The sequence below is a fragment of the Phaethon aethereus genome (genome assembly GCF_964289735.1).
Source record: "Phaethon aethereus genome assembly, chromosome: 2".
Taxonomy (NCBI): Eukaryota; Metazoa; Chordata; class Aves; order Phaethontiformes; family Phaethontidae; genus Phaethon; species Phaethon aethereus.
The window spans coordinates 81440162-81461752 of NC_138582.1; the positions used below are offsets into that span (position 1 = coordinate 81440162).

At 35.8% G+C, this 21591-nt stretch overlaps 1 protein-coding gene across 1 annotated transcript in view; it reads left to right on the forward strand.

Moving 5' to 3' along the window:
* Positions 1–1693: 1693 nt before the first annotated feature.
* MARCHF6 (membrane associated ring-CH-type finger 6) overlaps positions 1694–21591 on the forward strand; it is a gene marked incomplete at its 3' end in the record, with an annotated part of 36820 nt that continues 16922 nt past the window's right edge. The window contains exons 1-14 of the mRNA XM_081996783.1: positions 1694–1864; positions 3703–3871; positions 5794–5980; positions 6863–6924; positions 8910–8942; positions 10610–10661; positions 14138–14196; positions 14778–14858; positions 16062–16130; positions 16244–16318; positions 17128–17262; positions 17533–17652; positions 19688–19788; positions 20488–20625. Of these exons, the coding sequence (XP_081852909.1) occupies positions 1770–1864; positions 3703–3871; positions 5794–5980; positions 6863–6924; positions 8910–8942; positions 10610–10661; positions 14138–14196; positions 14778–14858; positions 16062–16130; positions 16244–16318; positions 17128–17262; positions 17533–17652; positions 19688–19788; positions 20488–20625 (1376 nt within the window). The 5' untranslated portion in view covers positions 1694–1769. The remainder of the gene's footprint in view (positions 1865–3702; positions 3872–5793; positions 5981–6862; positions 6925–8909; positions 8943–10609; positions 10662–14137; positions 14197–14777; positions 14859–16061; positions 16131–16243; positions 16319–17127; positions 17263–17532; positions 17653–19687; positions 19789–20487; positions 20626–21591) is intronic.

The window sequence follows — 21591 nt, forward strand, 5'->3', positions numbered from 1 at the left end:
TCAAATCAAAGGAAAACAGACTAAAGATGAGGTGTCAAGAAGATTAACAAGACTGGAGTTAAAAGATATACAGATAAGGAAAACAGGAGAAGTTTGAATTTTGCCTCAGATTCAAGAGGGATGAAACAAAACAATGAGACAAAGATCCCAGATGGCATCCACTCATGAAGAGTATGAAAGGCAAGTTTAAAATCAGTTCATGAATGCCAATCAAGATGAATCCAAGAGAGATAATGAGGACTTACTGGCTCATCTCCTATATCTTCAGTGTTATCCACAAGTGATCCTGTCCAGGCCACTTGGACTTAGATGTCTTAGTGCTTGTATGAGAGTGAGCAAGTGAAATCTGTGAGGAGAAATAGCTTGCTTAGAGATCAGTTTGCTTAGAGATTTTGTGTAATAAAATCCCCTTCCTGTTCCATAAAATCTCAAAATGAGTTTTGTTACACTGGTTTCTTACCAGTTATAAGGCTTGTGTTCTTTGACCTGTTCAGCCTGGCAGAGTTCCCCGCAGTATCTTGCCCCTTTGAAGTTCCCCCACCATGTAGCTAGATAGTAGGCAGAGGCAAACTATTGAAACTCGCTGGCAGCAGAGGATCAGTATCCTCTTGCTAAATTTGATCAGTCACTGTTCAATATAAAATGTGTTAGTAGTACTGACTACAATGAGACTGAACATTTTCATTAGATCAGCTACAGTGATTGTCTCTTTTGTGTTCTAGCTTACTCTAGACCTTTGAACTTTGGTTGGGGTTTTTTTGTTGGTATTATTTTCTGTCCAGTGTCAGAACTTCAGCAGGAGGCATGGATTGCTCTGGGGATATAAGTGTTAACTTCCTCCAAGTGCTATGTTATGTCTTACATAAAAGGAAAGCATAAACAGTAAACCTTTTAGGCATTTCTAGTGGATTGATTCATGACACATATAGAAATATAAACTTTCTATAAGTTCCAAACAGGTTTAACCAAGAAGTAATGAGCTATTTATTCTAGGTCACAGAAACCATAGTGTGCCAGTATATACTGAATATCTATGCTTGTCTCAAGCGTGGAATGAGAATCTTGAGAACTGCATTTCTGGGTATGGGTGCCTTAATTCTTCCACCATCCTGTTCTGAGCATCTGTGTCATCCTGCTATGAATCTGAAGCTAATTTTCTTAAGTAGACTGTATACACTGATAACCTACTTTTAAGATTAGGTGACTGAAGAATCATGATAAATAGCTAACATTAGCTAGCATCAAGTATTAATCCATAAAACAATTATTTAAAACAGATAATTAAATGGTGAGACCCCTTGCTACAAGATAATACCAAAAGTTTATACAGGTTCAAAATATGATTGAACAAATTAATGGGGGGAAAAAGTCCATCAAGGATTAATTAGTACTGAGATATTCTGGCACAGGAACTGAGCCGCTTTGCGTGAAGCATGTGAGAATGTACTGAGGAAGTACTGCTGCAAGTATCTTTAACCTGTTTCCATATTCTTTCTTAGGCATCGGTTGGTGTGACCAGTGCTGGCGACTGGTCTAGATGAATCCTGGGTCTAACCTACTATGGCGGTTCTTACACTTTGAATGTATACTTTGTTCACCTGAAATAAATACAGCTCTGTTCTATGTGGCTGTATATGGTCTTGAGTTCTGTTAGTTCACTGAAAGTTGAGATCTTTTTCCTTGTCATAAATTTAGTTAGGACACCAGGTGAAAAGAGGGTACCTAGAGTCCTTTCCAAGTGAGGCTATTACCAAAATCAAATTTATACCATGCTTCTGTTTCCTTGTGCAGGTCGTATCTACAAGTGCTTGTTTACTGGCTCTGTGAGCTCACTACTGACACTGCCGTTAGATATTCTGTCAACGTAAGTACTTAAACAGTTTGATACAAATAACTCTTCTAGTCAGATTACCATGAAAATGGTTGCTTTGGAACTTGGTGTTCCTTTCTTCCAGTTATGCTTGTTATCTTCCATCATCTTACGCGAGCATCTGCCCATTACCCTTTGCATAATGAGATGTATGGCCAATAGTGTTACAGTAGAAATCATTTCACTTTTGAAGTTCTGTAATTCAGGATCTTTGGAGATGTAAAATGAACTTTACAAAATGGGCCCTGGTTAATGAAGGTTTGTATTTGATGTCAAGAAAACTTAAGCTGCAAAACTGCACTTAAAAAAATTCATTTAATACAGTTTAAATTGGATGACACATAGTAGAATATTAATCTATATTGCTAATAATATTAATGTCACATTCTCTTTGCTTTGTTACATTTTTATATTTTGAATTTAATTTTATCCATCCCAAGTCTCTTACGTGATAGGGATTTTTTTTTTCCTCTGATTGCCTTCTAGCTGATGCTTAGATTTTAATGCTTCAATCACCATATGCTATTGAATATTGTCTATCTTTGTCCTTTTTAAATCAATTTTACTTAAAGAATCAGTAAATACCAACACAACAGAGTTTAAGGCTGGCTCATTACTTTTTCATTTAGTAGAATCAGTTGCACATCAAGCAAACTTTGAATGAATGTGCTGTGCAGTTAACTAAGTCATCTCAGTTGGGTTATTTGATTTGAGACATCAGGTCATGTTACATTTAATTCATTTTTATTAATGGTGAGAGATGCTGGCTTGAGATTAACAACAGTATTTTTCCTGTTATCTTTCAGTAAGTGTAGATTTTTTTTTTTTTTTCCTGAGAAGAATCTGAAACAACTGAACCTAGAGCACCTCTTCTCATGTCTTTTACAGTCTAGGGAGAAAATAAAGGATTCAAGTATGTATCAGATTTATAATGGCATGTGAAGCTGTGCTTCGAGATGTATTTCTTTGACGGAGTCAGTTTCGATAGCATCTTGTGTCATCTTTTTTTCCTGAGCAAATTCACTGTGGTCAAGGAGTAGTGCAGCGGTGGAAACAAATGGGAATGTGTACCTGGAGTTTAGGGATGAGGGTTGCTTAAGCCAATTTAAGTATCTCTTGCATTGCTTGAAACCCTATTTTCAGTTGGCTATAACTGTACTTTGTTTTACTGCTGCTTTGCAGTTACGTATGACTTGATAGATTAGGATTTTTGAAGTATTGAGATAGTATCTGGGGTAAAAGACTACCCAAAATGTAGAGCAGTCTAAGGCAAACCCTGCAGTTCCATTCTTTTGGTTAGGGTAGCTCAGCAGTTAAATGTTTCAGCAGACTGGATATTATGCATGTAACCATTTAAACATTTTACTGTAGCAGATCATTTACTTAGTGACTATTGTGTTTCCTTTGCTATTCTTGAAGATTGTTTTTCCTGAACTACTTTTGAAGCTTTTCTTCATATTGAGTTAGATCCTGTTTTGCAGGAATACTTATGTTTAAACAGTAGTAATTTCACAAACCAGACCAAGATGAAATAAAACCTTTTCCAAATCAGTGTTTATCTTGGCACTTAAAAGCATTTGTACACAGGTACATACAGACTTCCTAAGAGAAATCTTGTTTGAACAGATTTTTTTAAATTAAATAAAAATTATGTCTAGATACTTTCTTCACCTAGACACATAAATAAATTCATGGTTTTGCACAAATACCAGTTTATTTGTTGGTTTGGACTAGGATGATCTGTTTGTGGCAGCTAACAATGACAAAGTTTAGTCTTATTAGCAAAATATGTTGGTCATTAATGTTTGGGGATGTTTTTCATTCTTTAACAGGGAGAACTTACTGGCGGACTGTTTGCAGGGCTGTTTTGTGGTAACATGCACTCTATGTGCATTTATCAGCCTTGTTTGGTTACGTGAACAGATAGTCCACGGAGGAGCACCACAGTGGTTGGAACAAAATCAGCAACAGCCACTTAATGGTGTTGGTCAACAGAATGAGGTAAAACTTATCTGCTTAGTAGTTCGTGATAAATTTAGAAAATGTGATTTTTGTGAAAAAATACATTATCAGACCCCAACAGTAATGTTATTTTACTGCAGGGTGTCTTTATTTGTACATTAGCAGAAATTGAACGTGTGTTCCTGTATAAACTCAGTGACACCACTGTTGCGGTTTTGAAGTTCTGTAAAATGGAATGTTAATGGATTTGTTATATTATAATTTTTGTAAAGTAACATTGTTTTTATTCTTATGTCTGTATTTTTACACTTGTTTTAAAATTATTTTGTGTATATAAAGCTGAACTGTCAGCCGTAATCAGCGAAGATGCAGCTTGCTTTTATTTTGTCTTTTTCATAAGTATTTCAGTAGTTCATGAGGTAACAATTTACTGTTCTCAAAGCAGTTGGAGGTTTTGTTGAAACCCCTGAAGCTGGAGCTTCTCTGCCCTCCCCCCACCCCTCAACACACACACATGCAGCCCTTTAGTGCTTACAGGAGCTTCCTGGGCAGGAGAAGAGGTGATACGTGCGTGGCGGGGGAATAACTAAAATTTTGTTTACTTTTGTAATAAATGTCATTTTTTTAGACAGAGATAGATCCTCAGCTTGATGATTGACTTGAGTCCTTGAATTATCATCTGTCTAATATAATGATAGTTTTCACATGATCAAGGGTGTTCCCCTCTATTGAGCACTGGTGAGACTACATCTGGAGTGCTGTATCCAGTTCCAGGCTCCCCCAGTGCTAAAGGAACATGGACATACTGGAGTGAGTGTAGTGAAGAGCCAACAAAAAAGATTAAAGTACTGGAGCATCTGCTTATGATGACAGGCTAAGAGAGCTGGAACTGGTCTACCTGGACATGGGAAGGCTCAAGGTTGACCTTATAATGTGTATAAATGCCTGATGGGAGGATGTAAAGAAGACAGAGCCAGAGTCATCTTGGCAGTATTGAGTGACAGGACAACAGGCAGTAGGCTCAAATTAAAATACAGGAAACTCCACTTAGATGGGGGGGTGTGTAAGGAAAAAAAAAAAAAAAAAACCACAACAACAAAAAAAACATGCCAGAAAAACAAACGTGGGTTCCTTTTTTTTCTTTTTACTGTAAGTGTGATCAACTACTGGAATAGGTTGCTCAGAGAGGTTGCTAAAGCGTGTACAAAGAAGGGCAGCAAAGCGGGTGAGGGGTCTGGAGCACAAGTCTTATGAGGATTGGCTGAGGGAACTGGGGTTGTTTAGCCTGGAGAAGAGGAGGCTGAGGGGGGACCTCATCGCTCTCTACAACTACCTGAAAGGGGATTGTGGTGAGGTGGATGTTGGTCTCTTCTCCCAAGTAACTAGCGATAGAATGAGAGGAAATGGCTTCAAGTTGTGCCAGGGGAAGTTTAGAATGGATATTAGGAAAAATTTCTTTGTGGAGAGAGTGGTCAAGCATTGGAACAGGCTGCCCAGGGAGGTGGTGGAGTCACCATCACTGGAAGTGTTCAAAAAACATGTGGACATGGCACTTCAGGATATGGTTCAGTGGGAATGGTGGTGTTGGGTTGATGGTTGGACTTCCTGGTCTTAAAGGTCTTTTCCAACCTTAATGATTCTGTGAAGTCTCCATCTCTAGAGTTATGCAGAAGCCAACTGGAAAAAGCACTGAGCAACCTGCTGTAGCTGACCCTGCTTTGAGTAGGTTGGTTGACTAGACGATTTCTAGAGGCTCTTTCCAACCCAAGCTACTCTGTGAAGAAGTCTGAATGTTTCTCTTCCTCTTTTAAAATGTTTAGTGGTCCCAAATTTAATGCTTATCTAAAAATTACATTATTAACATTTTTTAATACTATTAATTTTTGCTATGTATAGGATAAAAGTACAGAGAGAGGTTGATGAATTTAACTGAATAATAAATCCTGTTCCTGCAGGCTCAGGCTGTTGTAAATGGAGGTGTTGAAAATGCAGTGCTTGATCAACCTGCTAACCCGGCTGCTGAGAACGTAGTTGTAGGTGAGAACCCTGAAATTCAAGAAGAACAAGTAGATGAAGAGGAGGAGGATAATGAAGATGAAGAAGATGCTGTAGTAGAAGATGCAGCAGACGCAAACAATGGAGCACAAGGTAACAGGTGACTCAAAACAGTAATGTTCTAGTTCTTTTTAAATATAAATTAAACTGTTGTAATTCAGGGAAGCTGTGTAAATTATCACTTGAGCTTATTTATCTTGTTTTTCCAAATTTACTATATTTCTTTTGAGTGCTGAAGCATTTGCTTGCTGAAAAGCTATCAGCAGTTATGAGTTGAATGTTATGTACTTAAGTCTTTTTGTTCTTTTAAAACTGTCGTGGCTTAACCCCAGCTAGCAACTAAGCACCATGTAGCCACTCACTCCTCCAATGGCAGGATTGGGGGAAGAGAATCGGAAGGATAAAAGTGAGAACACTCATGGTCTGAGATAAAGACAGTTTAATAGGTAAAGCAAAAGCCGCGCATGCAAGCAAAGCAAGGAATTCATTCACCACTTGCCATGGGCAGGCAGGTGTTCAGCCATCTCCAGGAAAGCAGGGCTCCATCATGTGTAACGGTTACTTGGGAAGACAGATGCCATCACTCTGAACGTCCCCCCACTTCCGTCTTCTTCCCCCAGCTTTATATGCTGAGGGTGACATCATACGGTATGGAATATCCCTTTGGTCAGTTGGGGTTGGCTGTCCTGGCTGTGTCCCCTCCCAACTTCTTGTGCACCCCCAGCGTACTTACTAGAGGGGTGGTGTGAGAAGCAGAAAAGGCCTTGACTGTGTAAGCACTGCTTAGCAGTAACTAACACATCCCTGTATTATCAACACTGTTTCCAGCACAAATCCAAAACATAGCCCCTTACTAGCAACTATGAATGTAATTAACTCTATCTCAGTGAAAACCAGCACAAAAACATAGCATGGAGTGGTTACATCTTGTTTTGGGTGAGTCTAACAGCTGTAAAAATGGCCTTGTCTCCTCAGATGACATGAACTGGAATGCTTTGGAATGGGATCGAGCAGCAGAAGAGCTTACTTGGGAGCGAGTAAAAATAATTTTTTTTTAATTGAATAATTCAGACTCATACTTGAAATGATTTGTGCTATTTCTGTGTTAAAATTCATTTGGGATAGATTTGGATACTGTTGTCTAGTGTGAAAACTATTGGTAAGAAGCTTTAGTGAACTAAAAAAGTCATTGTATTGTAAACCAAAATGTTGTTATGCTGCTTGTTGACTATCAAAAAGGCGTTTATTTGATTTGAAATATAGTAGCAGCTTAAAACATGTTTTAGCACAGACTTGTTGAAGTTGAAGAAGACTTCAACTTGGTCATGTTTAGAAATTAATTGTGGCTTGCATTGAGGATGCTAGGCCAGATTAGGAGCACATAAGTGTTGTGTTACATGTAGTTTAATGCTTAATTTTTGTATTCATGAAAGTATTAGACTAAAGAAAAGAGAGAACTGGTTAGTTTATTTACATATTTGCAAAAGACAATCGTATTTCTTAAAAAATGATGGAGCTTTTAATGTAACATTGCTTCTGTTTTGTTTATGGATCACAAATTCCATAATTAGATCGTGAGAAGCATGTACACTGTAATCATAGAGTAGCGTAGTGTCTCAAAACTAGATTTTTGTAGCTGGTTTAGAAGTAGCCAACATCAGAGTTCAAAGTTCACCACATGCAGCAAAATCCACCTGAAGATGGATACAGCAGCTTCATATGATTTACTAGTGTCACTAGTGCCACCATAGTGGACGGTTGTAAAGCTAGTCACTGTATTCCTAGGCTGTGATGTAGTTGTTGCCTTAATTGCAGTGTAGTAGAAATACAGTTTTCATCACAGGAGACAGGTCTTGACCTTGTTTTGTTTCTAGTGAAAACTTCTTAGTTTGTTTTGAAAGATATTAGTGAAAATAGACATACATAAATTCAGGTTTCTGAACCATTCTACTTTGTATCTCAAGACGGAAGTGTTACATTTCTGAAGCCATTTTATGTGCTGGGAAATGTTGATGTACTCCTAATTGAAAATATCTTGATGCCTCTCCATGAATATAGAAATCAGTTTCAGCAAACTCTCATAACCATTTCCAATCTGATGTGCTGCCATAAGCAATAGACATCTAGTTGTAGTATCAAAAAGTGGGGTAAAGCTATAATAAAAGCTATTTCATCTTGTGGAAGTAGCATGCAAGCTTTCTGAATTTTCAAAAATATTTGCATTTTGGTTTACTTTGTAAAATATGCGCAACTTTAATCTTGAAACTTAGTGAAAAATCCTGGTACAAAATAGCCTTGAACCTGGTACTTTACAGCAGTAATTGTGAAGTAGGAGTGTCTGGATTGAAATAGCAAGAAATCCTGAAGTGAGGGGAAATGAGAGGGGTGGGGTTTTTTTGTTACCCCCTAACAGCTGTGCAGAGTCATAGAGGATTTGTTTCATGTATTCCCTAGCTGTAAACCAGTTCTGTTCTAAACTTAATAGCATACAGTGTAGCAACATTATCTTGTTACTAGTTGCTTTTATACATTGAAGGTAAAATATTAACTTTTGACTTTTCTCAGTGCGACATAAACTGATACTTTACAATTAGGAAGAAAAAAAAATTGCTCCTGTATTTTAATATTGAGTTGCTTGAACATGTTTTTAAATAACAGTTCAATCACTAATGTCTTTTGTAAATACAAAATCTTTGTCACATTCTTCAAAGTCTTGGAAAGAAATAGCCTATAAATTAATTGATTATATGTTTGGTTTGCCATATATAAATACACATGTATTAAGATATTCCACATGTATATCACTGCTTTGATAACTGAGTTTACTGTGTTGAACGAGAGCTTAGTTGCTATCTTTAAGAATTTATGTCCAGGTTCTGTTGGTTGAGCAATTAAAAAAAAGCTTTTGACCATATTGGACATTAAAAGTTGGTGTGAGAGCGTCCTCTATGAGGCTTATTTTAGATGCTTGTTGCTTCATTTTTCTGATGAGTAAATAAAATTTACTTTCTTATCTTCACAGATGCTTGGACTTGATGGATCTCTGGTTTTTTTAGTAAGTGAAATCCTACATGTCAAGAATTTCTATAGAAGCTTTTTTTTTTCTTTTGAAAGTAAACTGTATTTTTTAAAATTACATCATTCTATTTGAAGTCCCAGTTTTCACATGAAATGCATCCTTTAAAGAGGCTTTCATATGATGTCATGTTCAAGCAAACTGTCTTTTTTAGGAGTTTCACGGAGTGGGGGGGGGGGGGTGTGTGGCATGAAAGTGGAATTTCTTAAAAGACATAGGTAACTTTGTTTCACATAGTAAATAAAAATTAGACCCTTTAAAAAAGCATACCCTGAAAATACATATTTGTTCTAACCTTAAGTTTTGCTATGATTAAAATAGCATCCTCATTCAGGCTTCTCCCATTTGCCCTAATACCACCAGAATACCACTAGTGAGTTTTTAATGTAGACCAGATTTTAAAATTTAAGACTTTAAATTTAGTTCAGTTATCTTTCCTGACTTTACTTGGGTTTTGGTTTGGGTTCTTTTGTTCCTCCCTAGAATTTTTCCCCTCTTGAATACTATTTTAATTGATCAAATCTTTTTTTAAAAAACTTCACAATAGTCAGTCTTTCTGATGGAGCACGTATCTTTTAAATTTGTTCCAAAAATCTTTATGATTACAATAATTTAGCAAAGCACTCCTAAAAAGGCCATTGTCACACTTGTCTGTGGGTGAACCCATGTTGATCATCTCCCTGACAAACTGTTATGTATATGATGCATATCTTCTAGTGGGTTTTGTTATAGTTTATTTGAAGGGCTCTCTGCTGCCCATGCTACCTGACTGTTGGAGATGTCTCGCTCTGACTTCAGGGTCGGGAGAGCGAGTGCCAAGAGTGGATGGCAGCAAAACTTTAAACCATGACGGATACATTCATTGTATATCATCTGCCAAATCATTTGTATTTTAAAGGGGAAAAAAAGATCTGTGCTCTCTTCCAGCAGTATAAGTTTTACTTCATTTAATGTATGAAAGACATAGAGTTCTTGAATATTAATGTGTTTATTAGATACTGTAGTGGATAAATGTCTCATGTCTGAAATAAAACATCTCATATTTTAATGTAATGTCTCATGCTTAAAATAATGTAGCTTATTATGCCATTAGTGATTGACTTTAAATATTATTATCAGAAGAATTAAAATTCCAGTGTACTTCTGGCTGAGTTCACATCTTAGCTAAAAGTAATATGAAAAAATAGAGATGTGCTGTCATTTCTAGAGTGAGAGCCGTCAGTTTTGTTAACGGCTTTCTTATGGCAAACTCTAATTGTTAAAGACTTAGATAAACATTTTCTCATTTATAAAACAAATATCCACATACATTTTATGTAGTTGTTTTTAAGGATGTAGCTATTTATATTGATTTTAAAATCTTATTTTTACAAAATAAGAGTGCTAAAGCAAATATAAATGTCTTATTTAGGTAAATGTCCATCAATGTAAACAGATGCTTTCATAATCTGTCCTGCATGTTTTGGTCTTTGTGTTAGAGCTAATTTCTTGGCTCTTTCATGAGATGTGCAAGTTCTAGTAATAATAGGCAGTTGAAATAAGATTAGATAAAAAAGTAAAGTCACTTATTTAAATGACTGATATTTATGTACTGTTTTCTTGTCGTCTTCCTCTCTCCTTCCCTCCTTCCCCCGCACTCCTCACAGGAACATGTCTTTTGGGTGGTATCTTTAAATACGTTGTTCATACTTGTGTTTGGTAAGTATTGCTCTTAGGTTTTAAAGAGATCCTTCTTGTGAAATAATAATGCAGCTTAATTTTAAGGCTGTTCTCTCAGAATAAATGAAATTGTGACATCTAAAAATGGAACCACATATGAACTGGGAATATGGATAATAAATCTTTTATTGCTTTTAGTTTTGTCATTTTAATTCCTTCAAGTGAATAGGTTTAAAATAGGAAATCTAACAAAAGCTTAATGATGTCAACTAAAGCACAGAAAATAGTATTTGTTTGGAACACTGTTAACTTAAAGGAGGAACCTCCTGGACTTTATGAGCAAATGCAGTACTACTAGGAATAGCTAGGACTTTTTTTTTTTCCTCCTTATAGTTTTTGCTAGATATATCTAAATCCCTTTTTACATCCAGAATCCATTTTTGAAGCTCAAAATTGGGAGGGAGGAGGGCATGCAAGAATGTAGCTGACTGTGTAGAGTTGTCAAATATATTTTTATTTTGTGATCAAATTTACTATGGAACAACCTTCCTTAGTTCAAACAACAATTTAAGACTGACTTAAATTTTAGAAAATCGTAAATTCTCGTCAGTGGTGTATTTTACTTTATTTTCCTTTCTCCTTCCTGTAGATGCTGAAGCTGAATTGCAACTTTAAATGTTTGCAAGATTTTTCTATTTCTAGTACAAGATAGAAATATTTCCATGTTCTGATTCCATGTATAGTTAGTGTCAGGAAAATTTCTTGGACATAAACTTGCCACAGATTAAAAAAAAAAATTTAAAAAAATGCCCAAACTTTAGGTGTATATTTCTCAATCATTTGAACCCTGAAAGAAAAGGGTAAAATGCCTGCCTTACTGTAATCCCCCTTGAGAGATTCTGGGATTCCTATTTTATACTTACTGCTTATAACATGTAGGGTAAATTTGCAATTCTACTCTGGTTTTACTTTGGAAAGGAGGGTAACAAATTTAGAAGGTTTTTTTTTTTAGGACTCTCCTGAGAGGCACTGGACTGTAATACAGATTTCTTTTTTTCTGTAATTCAGGGTTTTTGGTTTTTTTTTAACCTTAGACCTGTTGAGTGATATGGGAGAATAACAGCTCTTCCCTGTGCTTCAATTTTGCCTGTTTCGCTGCTAACAGAAGCTTTTTGGATTATGGTGCTCGAGCATGTTAGTGTTGTTCATTTGACACAACTGTGTGCAGAAGCAGCAGCATTTTAGTGACAAGATAGGGCATTTTATACACTTGAAGCGATACAGGACACAAAATTTCACTTGCTTTGAATTACTGGTTTAGAAAGGGATTGGTTATCTTGTTTCAGTTTTTTTGAGTGGTCCTTTTTGGCAGAAGAGTTTGAGCTTTAAAAACTGAAGTTATACTGTAGATAAAAAAGCTCTCAACACTGTACCAATGATTTGAGCATCTAGATAGTGAAACGAATCAGCAGATCAAAAGAAAACAAAAAGAATTCTTATGTATATTTAATTCACAATACTCTTCTAATAAGAGTTGGAAAATACTTGAATTATTTCTTTCTGATAATTAGTCTATTTTAATCTGTAGTTATCAGAAGTTAATTAGGTTTTTTAGCTGCTATAAAATTTAGGCTTTTTTAATAAGTAGATAGTAACTGAAATTTCTAAATCCTTGATTTAAACTCAAGAATAAGTGAGTAATAAGAATAATTAATAAGGTTGTCATATAGATGTATTTTTAGTAGCTCTAAGTGTGCTTTAATAAGTGGGAAACTAACAAGTGGAGAAGAGAAGGGGAATGACTTTCGCAAGCAATCGAGTAGGTGATCTGGGAATTTAATATGTGCCTCTCAAGCCTATTTTTACTATCTTTCCCACTAAGTAATGCTGCCTAATTTACAACTGCCAAATCTCTAGTTATTCATATTTACAGTCCTGGTGAGTTCAAATGTCACAGGAGGCACTTTCTAGAAGATAAAACATAAGGAAAGCATTCGGAACCTTAATTACTGGTCCAGAAATTCTCCTGTGATGTTCTCTTGGATAAGTTAATTAAGTTCGACTTAATTCATATTTTCGATAGCTCATTTTAGTACTCGCAGAGGAGTTTGTGCTTTTAATTGAAGGAGATCTATTAGAAATTCTCTTTTAAAGAAAATGATTTTTAAAAGCATGATAAACTATGCACTGTAATATCATAAAACACTGTCAAAAAGATACAAGAGTCGTAAGTCTGATGTCTATAGCAGTTGTGAGTAAGTTTTTTGATTTTGTTTTGGTTTTTTTTAATCTCACTTTTCTTTCTCCTCTTCTTACTGGGCAAGAAGAGCTCAAGGCCTCACTTTATCTTTTACATTTTTACTATTCCTGGTAACTGCTGGTTTCTCTGAAAGGGACATAAATTAAAACTTTCTGATCATTGATGAGAGTAATACAAGTCCTGCTAAATCTTTTCCTATTTTTTTTTTTTACATATTGGTCATATGGAAATGAGGAGGAGAGAGAAAATAATCAGGCTTTTTATTTAAGGATATGTTTAGTCTACAGTAGTCCCCTGAGTGGATTGTCATGGTATAGTGAAGGCAGTTTAGGTGAAAGTAAAAGCTTGCAGTTACTGCAGCCCCTTTACTTCCTGTTTGACTCCTCCTACTCCTGTAGGAAAGCGATGTTGAATTCTGTAGTCCTTCGTAGCTTGGTTATAAGACCATGGAGTAAGCTAAAACAACTACCTGATCCTGTTGCAAATACACAGGAATCCAAAATGGGTAAAGTGCTGTGTTTTTTAATTAATTCCTCCTGAGACCTCAGAATTGGCAAGAGTGAGTTCTCAGGAATGATGAGAGTTCTTAGTACATTGATTCAAAGTAAAAAAACTTCTCAGTTGCTCCTCATCCCTTCAGTGGAGCATCATCTTTCTCTCCCTCATCATCTCTTCCCTTTGCAAATTTCTGTAGGGCTTGCATTTTTCACAGTATTCTTAGGAACTAAAGCACTGAAACTGAAACCTTGCTAAAGCAAGTCCCATCTGACCAAGATGTAAAATGGCTACTTAAGTCTTTTAGTGCCTCCAGAGCTTGCTGTAGCCTGGCTGCATATGTACCAAGGCTGACACGGGTGCCACCTTTGTGTCAGTTCAGGGAAAGAGTGAATATACAGAACAGGTTCCTACACCAGTCTATGAGACCAATACCACCCTAGTACGTAAAACTGAGAAATTGAATCAATTTACACACAGCAAGATGAACTAAGAAGGAAAAGACTCTCCTCTTATTCTGTGTAGTTTTATATTGTTTATAGTCTTTCAGTGTAAATTCTGATAGGACTTTCAGTGTTTGTAAAATTATAGAACAACACTTGCAAATACTTGCAGAGAAAGTAAATTTTGTTTAGTTGTTTTCACAAAATCGATGAGAAGTAGAATAATTACCATGTTACAGTACACATCCTGCAAATAAGGCTCTATTTAGCAGTTTTCATGATCTTTTTTTCCCCTTCTTTCTGCTTATGTTATGCAGCATTTTGTCCGTACCACATTGGTCACTTCTCCATTGTTGGCCTGGGCTTTGAGCAATATGTAAGTACTGGTTCATAATTTCACCATGAAAAAACTGCCACTGTTTATTTAATCATGATATTTTTGTAGCATAATTCCCCTTTTATTTGTGATCACAAAAGTAACCTCAAACCTTTTTTAATCTATAATGTTCTCTCGCTCTTTCACACTTCCTCCATTATTTATATTTCAAGTGAGGTTTCCTTGATTTACCAGAATTGCATACATTTTTGGTTTTTTTAACAGACTCTTGTTCCTGATGTACACTTTTAATTTGTGTACTGAGTAATTGTCATTGTTGATAATAATAGGTAGTGAAACCTAGGAGGTAGTGAGGTAGTGTAAGGCGACACTTTGTTTCATATAGAGAGGTTGTTTCACGTTTGAAGAAAGTGGTTTTTAGACTTTTCCAGTAAATGTAAATGTTTTCTACTCTTGATGGAGATACCAAAAAAGTAGTGGATTATTAAAATATGTAAAAATTAAAGAAACTTGTCACTCTTCTTGAAGAGTTGAGGTTTGGAATTTATCTTAATTAAATAAAAAGGAGATGTAATCTTTTAAGAGACTGGTAAATTTACCCTTTTTTCCCTCCCCTCCAGGTTCAAGCATCTCACTTTGAAGGCCTGATTACAACTATAGTTGGATATGTTCTGCTAGCAGTGACTCTCATTGTTTGTCATGTATCCTTTTGTCAGTAGTTACCTGGTTCAGATATTACATGTAAATCATTTTTCTGGCTATATTTTGAGGGAGACACAGACATGATGCAGATGTAATTAGTTTACCATTTTGCTCTACTCTTTTGGTGAAATCAGAAGAAAAGGTCTTTTCTGTTCTCTTTGTCATTTGAGAGTTGTCAGTGTGACTGCATTCTTCAGAACACTTGCACATATTTAACAACACAGTCATAGGCTTTTATGCTTGAAGGCCAACTAAATTTTGAAAGTCTGTCTGAGAAGGTCAGTGTAGAACCATTGTTTTTTCCTAACTGTCCTTACACTATCGCTGTGGGCTACGTAGTTGCAGCAGAAAGAGAAACTGGATTATGAAAATACATAGGGTATAATGGGAAATTTATTCACAGTTGTTGATCCTGCCAGATTTTTAGCATGTGGATTGTTTTAGTTTCTCCTTTATGTTTCTGAACCACTGAGAGTTTGCAGCAGGGGTTTCTTTCAGGTAATAACCCTCATTATTACAGTGAAAATTAAGTAATGGCAGAGTCCTGAAAGCTGGAAGGTTTTGATCACAAGAAAGAAGTTTGCATTCTAGCTGAATGTTTTTAAAGGGACTACCCCAACTTCAATTTGAAAGAATAAACATTTGTTAGCAGTTTTCTGCTCAAGAGTACACAAAGCTAACATCAACTTTAGACTGTACTATACCAATGTGCAGTGCAAATGTGCTAAAACAGTTGATTGGCATGTCTCTGTTTTGTGTCCTAAAAAAACCCCAAAGCAGACACCCAAACTGTAATATGAATCCAGCTTTTCCTGGAAAAGCATGTTTCAGACTGCATGAAAAGCAAAGCTACCATTTAAGTTTTGAAACTTGCTTACTCATGGCAGATGTTTTCAAAGGCAACTTTATTTCTTGAGAAAACTTTTGGATGCTTAATTTAAGAAGGATGGTAGTGTTTTTATTTGTTTGTTTGTTTGTTTTAGATGCTTGTTTGGGGGGGGTTATCCAGCATATCAGATTGTGACTTCCAGGGTCACAGCCAGTTTTGAAAATGGAGCCCTGATAAAATACATACTTCCTATTTTACTTTTGTCTTTCATAAAATTTTCTGTTGCTAAAAGCCACATAATACAGTGTTTCATATTAGTCAAACTATCTTATAAAGTATTTTTCAGTATTATTTTCCTGACAAAACTATTCAGGGTTTGGCAGCACTTGTTAAGTTCCAGCGATCACGTCGTTTATTAGGAGTTTGCTATATTGTTGTCAAGGTAATCCTATTTTTTCGTGCATAGCAAAAAAATTTCAATTTAACCTTACGTTATAATTTTCTTAGCAATTTCTGTTAAACCAGTGAGATGTTCTTCTCTCTTTTTTCCTAAAGGTTTCCTTGTTAGTGGTGGTTGAAATTGGTGTGTTTCCTCTCATCTGTGGCTGGTGGCTGGATATATGCTCTTTGGTAAGAATAGAAATAAATGGGATAAAATCTTTAACAGTGTTTATATTTAAAGGAAGAAAAGTTCTGATAAGAAGAGAGTTGTTGATAGGAGTTTGACAGCACTCTTCTGTTTTTATAAACAGTGTTTCCAGAGGGAAAGGATTTTTTAGGTACACTTTAATGCTAATTTTGTTATCCTTTCAGTTACTAAATACAAATTAACATGCTATTATTAGAATAATAAAATCCTACTCCTTTTTACTGCGTTTACAAGACCACTGTGATAATGAACTTCTCACAGGCAAACTTGTGTACTGAATAAACTTCTTTATGTAGCCATGTTATGTGAAATGGTAATGACTTCATATTTTAATAGTTGTCCAATCTCTTTCTGTTTTGAACAAGATATATACTGTGTTTGGTTGGAATTGAGGAGGACAGTGTTTCTGTCCTGAGGGAAGAAAAAAGTTAATTTCAAATGGAGAAAATTAATTTCTTCTAGCCTTAGTAGAAATAGAATTTTATTTAAGGCAATAAGTATTTGCTTCTATCACAGTGCCACTTTATTTGAATTGATTTGTAACTTAGGTAGTGTATGCTAGTGTTTGTGTTGACTTTGTTCTTCTTTCTGTCAGAAGAAATTGATCTTTATTTGCTGTTCTTACTATAAATTATTCCCTTTTTTCTAGTGAAATGCTATAATTATTTGTTAGTACAAGGCAGACACTTAAATGCCTAGGAGCATATATGAACTAGGGTAAACAGAATGAGTAACTGTGGATGTTTGTCTCAAACTTTATTTATTCATATTTGTTAACTTAACCTTCTAGGAGATGTTTGATGCCACTTTGAAAGATAGAGAATTGAGCTTTCAGTCTGCCCCCGGTACCACAATGTTTCTGCACTGGTTAGTTGGAATGGTTTACGTCTTTTATTTTGCATCCTTCATTCTCTTACTGAGAGAGGTAAGTCCATTAAGAGCAAGATTGGTATATAACATAGTTAGAGAAGCTTGCATGTAGAACTGTTAGTTAAATCTTTAACGTGTGGGTATTGCTGCTACTGTGTTTTAGGTGTGTATATTGGATTTCAGCCGTATATAAGAAGGGCCTTGTTCAACAAATACCGCTATTATGTTTAAAACTTACTTGCTGCAGCAGTGTTATCCAAAATGGAAAACAAAGAATACAAAGATAATTTTCTCTTCTTACATTGTTTTCTGTTTCCTACTTCAGGTATTGAGACCTGGTGTCTTGTGGTTTCTCAGGAATTTGAATGATCCAGACTTTAATCCTGTGCAGGAAATGATTCACTTGCCCATTTACAGACACCTCAGGAGGTTTATCTTATCAGTGGTAAGGACTTTTCTCAAATTGCTTTCTTTGGAAAGAAAATTTCATACGTTAGCTCCCATATAAGTATTTAAGGAAAAACATTTTCACCGTGAAGGTGATTAGACACTGCAACAGATTGCTAGCAGAATCAACGTCTTTTGAGATACTCAAAACTCAACTGGATGAGGTTCTAAGCAACCTGATGCAACTGGGTCTGCTTAGAGCGGGGGGTTGGGGTTGTTTACCTCTAGAGGTCTCTTCCAAAACAAATTCTTCTGTGATATCTTCTCCTTATGCAAAATCACAGGAAATGTCTGTGTATTCAGACAACAAGTGTTTATTATTGTGGACATTGTAAAGCACGTAACTCTCTCATGATGCTCTTGGTTATTGCAGTAAGCGTTGTGCATCCAATTCAGCTAAAGTAGTGCAGCAGGGGTAGAGTAACTTTGTAGTTAAGTTTTTTTTTGATTGGATTATGCTGATCTAGCCAGTGGTGTCTGTTTCCAGATTATCATTGTAAAATATTGAAAACAATGAAAGTTTTTTTCCTTTTGCTTGTTTGTCTGAAGTTTGCCTAGCATGCAGTAAGGGAAGGGTCTCGGACTGTCTTTGACAATAAATGTCATGTCAACTGTGAAAACTGATCCACCAGAAACATTATTTGATGTGCTGTATTAATACATCTAAAGTGCTTTGGGCTGCAAAATCTATTAGAGACACTTTAGTTCTATTAGAGAGCCCTTCAGTACATGAGAGGAGCTGACCTGTCCACCTTTCAGAGTCCTTTCTCCTTAGATAATAATAATGCTTTAGCTGCCTGAAAGTTTGTGTCGCAGCAAGTGGCCCAAATATAAGCAAAGATCTGCTTCTTACTAAAGGTCTTAGAGATATGTTCTCAGACTGTGTTAGAACTGGTGATTACTTGAACTTCACCTTTTGATTTGCTGAGCTAATTAATTCAGAACTTTTACCAGCCTCATGCTAGAATATGGAACCCAGAATGACAATAATTTACAGCTTACCATTTCAAAAAACAAGTCACACTTTCTCAGTATTTTTAGGAAATTTCTTGTGTAGAACATAAAACTATTAAGTTCAAGAAGAACGGGATTTGAATTTTTTTTTTTAGCACAGTTAAACACATAATTTTTTTGCATATTTAGTCTCTGGTTGTGCATTTACATGAAGTGTAAGAATGTGTTTAAAATGTACTTGATTTTTAATCCGGTTCCTTAAGGAAACAGGATCTATAAAAATGCATGGTCTTTATGCATCTGACCTCCCCTACTAAATTTTGATCTTTCAGCCAATTTAGAATGTGACAAAATAGAAACTAAAAGATCTTTTGAGGCTGCAAGTTGCTTGAAAACTCAGCCCCTAAGAAAAGAGAGGAATTAAAATCAGTAATCCCAGTGCCGGTGGAGGGGGAAGGAAGTAGAACTGTCTGACATTATTCTGTCTGCTGTCCAGTCAGTGCTTATTCAGCCGCAGTCCTGTTTGGTGAGGGCATCATAGTGTACTGCTCTGCCTGGGATGGAGTTAATTTTCTTCATAGTGGCCCACATCCTTCTGCACTTTGCATTAGTGGTGGAAACAGCGTTGCTAACACTGCTAACAGGTGTTTTGGTTACGGTTGAACAGTGCTTGCACAGTGTCAAGGCTTTTCTTCTTTCCTGCTCTGCCCTGCTCCCTCACTCCTCCAGCGAATAAGCTGGGGATGGGGAGGGGGGATATACGTGGGACAGCTGATCCAGGAAGTCGCTAGCAATCTGTCTGTTGATGGGAAGCGGTGAGAGAATTACTCTTTTTCTTTTGCTTGTACACACAGCTTTTGCTTTCTCTTAAACTGTCATTATCTCAAATCCACGAGTCTTCTTTCCTTCCTTCTATTTTCTCCCTATTCAGACAGAGAGGGGAATGAGCGAGCAGCTGGGTAGAGGTTTTGCTGTTAGCTAACCCACCACACACAGGAAACATGTCAGAGAGCTGGGCAGGAAAGTAGATTTGGTTGTTTCTGCTATTCAGACTAACTTGTTTAACTTCCTTGTTGCAGATTGTCTTTGGATCAATTGTACTGCTCATGCTCTGGCTTCCTATACGCATTATTAAGTATCTTCTGCCTAACTTTCTTCCATATAATGTTATGCTCTACAGGTAAGCATTTAATTTTAGAAAGATGTTTTATCAGACTCTCTATAACTAGAAAAATATGTATTTGCACTCTTTGAGCATTAATGTGACATTGTTTGGTATGTTTTGTTTGTTTTCAATTAATGTAAACTTCATTGTTCTAGAAAAGTGAAAAGATAAAGGATGTGGATACATCATACAACTTGTCAAGTAAAAAGCTACTAAGAAAAATAAAAGGCATTTTCTATTACTTCGTAACAATAACTATTTGGTTTTCATATGACCTCAAAACACTTTCCCCTTCAACTTTTTGATAGTGAAGTTGGTGCTGTGTTTGTTTTTCACATTCATTCCTGATTATCATTGCTTCAAGGATAAAAGAATATCTGTAACTGCATTTCTTTTTAATGATAGCAGTATCTTTCTGTTTCTAATTAATAATTGAAACAGCAATGACAGAAGCCAATAGAAGAGCAAATCATATTCTCTGATACAATCTTTCTCAACTTTTTTTCTTAAATTTCTTGTGCGTCTAAGTGCCTAAACACTCATGAACACTTAATCTGTGCTCAGAGTAGTATATAAGGAAAAATGTCTGAAAAAAACTAAGAATTGGCATCCAATATATTTTTTTATTGTGGTGGTGTCGATATGATTCAGTGTAAAAGATTACTATCAGAATGTTTCTTATGTTTAACTTCCTGCTCTTCCCATTGTTTCTAGTGATGCTCCAGTAAGTGAACTTTCCCTTGAGCTCCTTCTGCTTCAGGTGGTGCTTCCAGCTTTGCTAGAACAAGGACATACAAGACAGTGGTTGAAAGGTCTTGTCCGAGCATGGACTGTTACTGCTGGATACTTGCTGTAAGTACAGAAAGCCAAAATCAACTACAAGCATTGTGTCCAGCTTAGCCTTTTAATGTGAAGGCAGCATGCTTTTAAGGGAGTTATCCCAACAAGTAGCTTTAATAGCAATTTTAGAGATAAATACATGATTAAAAACTTCTATAACGATTTCCTATGGAAGTACCTTCTTCTAAGCAGTAGTTGTACCTACTTCTAGACTAGTCTTTCACAAGTATTTCTTCTGGTACACTATTACAACACTTATTTAGTAAAAAATCTATAAAAATATGGCTAACAGCTTGTTAACTTCCTATTATATGGAAAAATTAGAGGTGAGCATCAGCAGAGCATTTCCATGAGTCATTTAAGTAAAATTCATGTGCACATCTTGTGTTTCTTACTATAAGAAGAAAAAATTATTTAGAACATTAAGCTGAATGAGTTAGTACCTTTAAATTGGGGATCTTAAAGCTAAAGGTTCAGTCTCTACAGAAGGATAAAACTGTATCTTTGTCAGCTAAAGTAAATGATTTTAGAAAGTGAAGTTCTTTAATTTAGACTGCCAGGCAGAGTTCTAGCATGTGAAATTATTTTTTTAGTTCATATGTTGTTTGCCAAATTAGTCAAGAAAAAATCAAGGTTTATTTTGTTTCTATAAAGTTTTAATTTTAACATCAAAGTATATTGGCATTCTCCCACCAGGTCGTCTTCATTGTCAATTGTGCCAATGCAGCACTATTAGGATTAAGATTTATTCTTTGCTAAGTTACGTCTGAGACTCTGAGAAAATGAATTACAGACTTTTTTTCTTCCACTGCAATCCAAAATATTTACTTTAGGAAAGGAAAACTCTCCCCACCCCTGTTCTTTTAGTGTGCATTTGGAAAGTTATTTTTTTAATTAATTTGTCCATGTTTTGGTAATGTTTAAATATGACACAAGAAGAGAATTTTGGAGATGATGACAGAAGCGGCTTTGCTTTCT